Genomic DNA, 3,924 nt, shown 5'->3' on the forward strand with positions numbered 1-3,924 from the left:
GCTGGAAGCGGAGCGGTCGCCCCTTCCCTTTCCTTTTGCCTGGACACAGATTTCCAGCCCGACCCTGGCTGGACGCAGCTCCCGTGCTGGTGGAAAGGCGCCTCACCCGGAGGCCCGCCGCCTCCCGGCTTGGAGCCCCGAGCTGAGGTGCAGGGAGCGGCCGGGCGGCTCGCCGCGCTCGGGCCCAGCAGAGCCCCTCTTGTCCCTTTGTTGACAATTCCGTGCGACAACTTGAGTTTTGCAGGGCTTCGCTGCGGGGCGCCTGACGTCAGGCGGTCACGTGGCCCCGCCTCCTGGTATATCTGGAACTGGAAAGTCATCGATCAGCCGGGCTTCAAAACGGGACTTTCAAAGTGGCGAGTGAGTTCCTATAACGCCCTGCCCCCCCCGCCCGCCCGCCCGCCGCTAGAAATACCTCCCCCGCCCGCCGCCACGGGGAGAGCAGCCGGAGAGAGCCTGGAGCCGCGCGCGGCGCGGGCCGGACTGCAGCCAGCCGCCCTCGCCGAGAACAGGGGCGAGAGACCCAGCCCGCCGCCGCCGCCGCCGCCCCGATGAGCAGCCGCGGAGTTTTGCTCGCCGGGGGAAGCCGCCCGCCCCGCCGCTAGATCGGAGCCCTTATGCCCGCCGGGGGCAGCGCCGCTTGAGCCCGAGTCCCCGCGCCCAGCAGGCGGGGCAGGAGTTTGACGCTCGGCTGCGAGCCGCGGGGCCGGCCCCCATGCCGGGCGCTGGGCCCCCGGGAAGCCCGGCAGCCGCCCGGAGAGGAGTCTGACCTGATCCCCCCATGCCGGGTGGAGAAGGCGCCGAGCCCCGCGGCCGGGGGGCTTTGGTGTGAGCCCAGGTACCTGTTGGGGGCAGGCAGCCCGCGGCCGGGGAGGGGGGGAGGGAGGGGGCTGAGCCCAGGTGCCCGCTGGAGAAGCCGCCCAGCCCAGCTCACCTCTTTCCCCTCCCCTCGCCTGTTCTCCCCCCGCCCCCGCCCCGGCCCCGGCGCGGGGATGACCCTGTCGGGCAGCAGCAGCACCAGCGACATGTCCGGCCCGGCCGTGCTGACGGCCGAGGATGTGGACATCGACGTGGTGGGGGAAGGGGACGAGGGGCTGGAGAAGGACAGCGACGGCGAGGCCGGCAGCCCGGCCGGGCTGCCCCTGGAGGAGGCGGAAGAGCTGCTGCTGCCCAAGGAGGCGGGGGCAGGAGGGGAGCGCAGCGGCAGCGGCAGCCCGGCGGAGGCTACCCCTAGCGGGGCGGCGGAGGCGGCCAAGGGGCCCGGCGGCGGGCCGGCGGAGGAAGGCGGCGGCGGCGGCGGGGGGGCGGCCCTGGCTGGGCAGAGCAAGCCCAAGAACAGCCTGGTGAAGCCGCCCTACTCCTACATCGCGCTCATCACCATGGCCATCCTGCAGAGCCCGCAGAAGAAGCTGACGCTGAGCGGCATCTGCGAGTTCATCAGCAACCGCTTCCCCTACTACCGCGAGAAGTTCCCCGCCTGGCAGAACAGCATCCGCCACAACCTCTCGCTCAACGACTGCTTCGTCAAGATCCCCCGCGAGCCGGGCAACCCGGGCAAGGGCAACTACTGGACGCTGGACCCGCAGTCCGAGGACATGTTCGACAACGGCAGCTTCCTGCGCCGCAGGAAGCGCTTCAAGCGCCACCAGCAGGAGCACCTGCGCGAGCAGACGGCGCTCATGATGCAGAGCTTCGGCGCCTACAGCCTGGCCGGCCCCTACGGCCGCCCCTACGGGCTGCCCCCCGGCGCCTACCCGCACCCGGCCGCCGCCGCGCTGCAGTACCCCTACATCCCGCCCGTGGGGCCCATGCTGCCGCCGGCCGTGCCGCTGCTGCCGTCCGGCGAGCTGAGCCGCAAAGCCTTCAACTCGCAGCTCAGCCCCGGCCTCCAGCTGCAGCTCAACAGCCTGAGCGCCGCCGGCTCGCTCATCAAGTCGGAGCCCAGCAGCCGGCCCTCCTTCAGCATCGAGAACATCATCGGCGCGGCGGCCACCAGCTCAGGGAGCAGCGCGCAGACTTTCCTCCGCCCGCCCGTCACCGTCCAGTCCGCCCTTGTGGCGCACCAGCCGCTGTCCCTCACCCGCAGCACGGCGGCCATCGCCCCCATCCTAAGCGTGCCTACGAACCTTCTCTCCGGCCAATTCCTGCAGCCCGCAGCCTCGGCGGCCGCCGTGCAGGCCAAGTGGCCGGCCCAGTGATCCCTCGGGCTGGCTCTTTGCTCCCCCCGCTCGCTCCCTTTTGACCTTTTCTATCCCTCTCTAAATCAGAGACTGGGCTGGGGGAAGGGGGCGCCGGCCCCTCTCCCTCCCTCTCGGCCCCAGACAAAAACGCCGCGCTCGGGCCCGATCAAACTCAAAGGCTGCACAGAAAGGGTAGGAGTCAACCCGAGCACGGGAAAACCCAAGCCCCGCACCTCTGGACGGCATTTAAAGAGCCAAATGCGCCCAGTCGCGCCGGGAATGCTTTTCTGTACAGGTAAAAAGCAAAGGAAAGGCCCCCCCCGCCTTTGTACATATTTGTATCAAAAATTATTGACGTTACTTTTGGGGTTTTTATTTTTTTAAAAGGGCGAATAACTGTAGGTTTTAGGAGCTCTGAGCTTTCACTTTTTTGAAGGTTCTTACTCTCCAAGCGGTTTTATCGGAACGAACAAAAAAAGAAGTATTAAAAAGCGGGGAAAATTTTAAATATTAAACAAAAAAATTGGGGGGGAAAGGACAAGAACCAGTCATTCTATTACAGAAGTCTGTTTATATATGAATGAATATATGTATTCTAAATGTTATTCCTTCGTGTTGTACACACCTTTGTAAATAAATTTTTAAAATGCTGTTTCTTGTGTTATCTGCTGATTATATTCTAGAGAGAGGAAGTGGAGGGGGGGCGTCCGATCGGGCGACAATTTAGGGATTTAATAGATAGTTTCATTCATTAGAAGCAAACTTACCTTTCTCTGTCTGTGGCCAACTTTCCCTTTCATTCAAATAATCTTTCGGTAAGTTATTCAATACCCTGCCAGTTACTGCTTTCCTAGATCATCACTTATTTTACCATCCCAGATCTGTTTAGTGCCTGCAGATGAGTTCATCGAAATTGTCAGCCCAACTGCGCTGCGAGCGGGCAAACCACCCGGTTATATGTAACACGGGGAGGTTTGCCGTGGCGAGATCTAATTTAAATCCTCCGTGTAAAAATAAAACATGATGGCAATTAGACTCATTCGGGCTTCAGAACGGAAGGTAATATTTCTTCCAAACGCATTATTTTTCTACTACCGCAACTTAATTGTACATTCAGTGAAGGTAGCACAACATTTGTAAGACCTGTAATTACTCTCAATATCACTTGTTATGCGCGTTTCTTTTCCGTTTTAAAAATTCGGCTTTAAAAATGAAGCCAAGAATTTTACTAATTTCTTTTGCCGTAGAACTAAAATGTGCGCCCAATCAATGCAATTGTGTGAACCTTTCCAAATTCAGATAAGCCAAATATTACATTATTATGCAATTGAACTTACAGTTTAAAGAAAAAGAAATTAACTTTTTCGCATGATACATTTTAATATTTACAGTTATTTTATTTTGTAGACTCCTAATAAGTAAGTTTGGAGAAAAGTTGCAAATATATATATTTTGTCCCTCATTTGGGCCATATTAAAGTGATGACTACCAGCTATGCCCAAAATAATTCGCTGTCAAATAGAAATAATTTAAAAGCACATTTTGTTTTCAATCTGGGAAAAAAATAGAAGCAGACCAGTCAGAAAAGTGTTCATTCATGTGCACTGAATATATTTTATTACATATTTTTTTTCTGTCCTCTGTCAAAAAAATGTGAGTTTCACCTCAGGTATCGGAAATAAAATGTCACTTAATTTTCCACCTAGACAAGAATCTCCTCTTGTTAGTAAAATGTAGAGCATAA

At 57.6% G+C, this 3,924-nt stretch overlaps 1 protein-coding gene across 1 annotated transcript; it reads left to right on the top strand.

Moving 5' to 3' along the window:
• The first annotated feature begins 390 nt into the window (after window positions 1-390).
• On the top strand, window positions 391-2,832 carry FOXD3 (forkhead box D3). Its single transcript, XM_075002618.1, has one exon. It carries the CDS (start codon window positions 993-995, stop codon window positions 2,196-2,198), a length of 1,206 nt encoding a protein of 401 aa, XP_074858719.1. The 5' UTR covers window positions 391-992; the 3' UTR covers window positions 2,199-2,832.
• The last annotated feature ends 1,092 nt before the right edge of the window (window positions 2,833-3,924 follow it).

This window comes from Carettochelys insculpta, chromosome 9 (genome assembly GCF_033958435.1).
Source record: "Carettochelys insculpta isolate YL-2023 chromosome 9, ASM3395843v1, whole genome shotgun sequence".
In the NCBI taxonomy this organism is placed as follows: domain Eukaryota; kingdom Metazoa; phylum Chordata; order Testudines; family Carettochelyidae; genus Carettochelys; species Carettochelys insculpta.

Excerpts from the sequence above, each read along its gene's own strand:
- FOXD3 (XM_075002618.1), top strand. The coding sequence starts at position 993 with ATGACCCTGTCGGGCAGCAGCAGCACCAGCGACATGTCCGGCCCGGCC.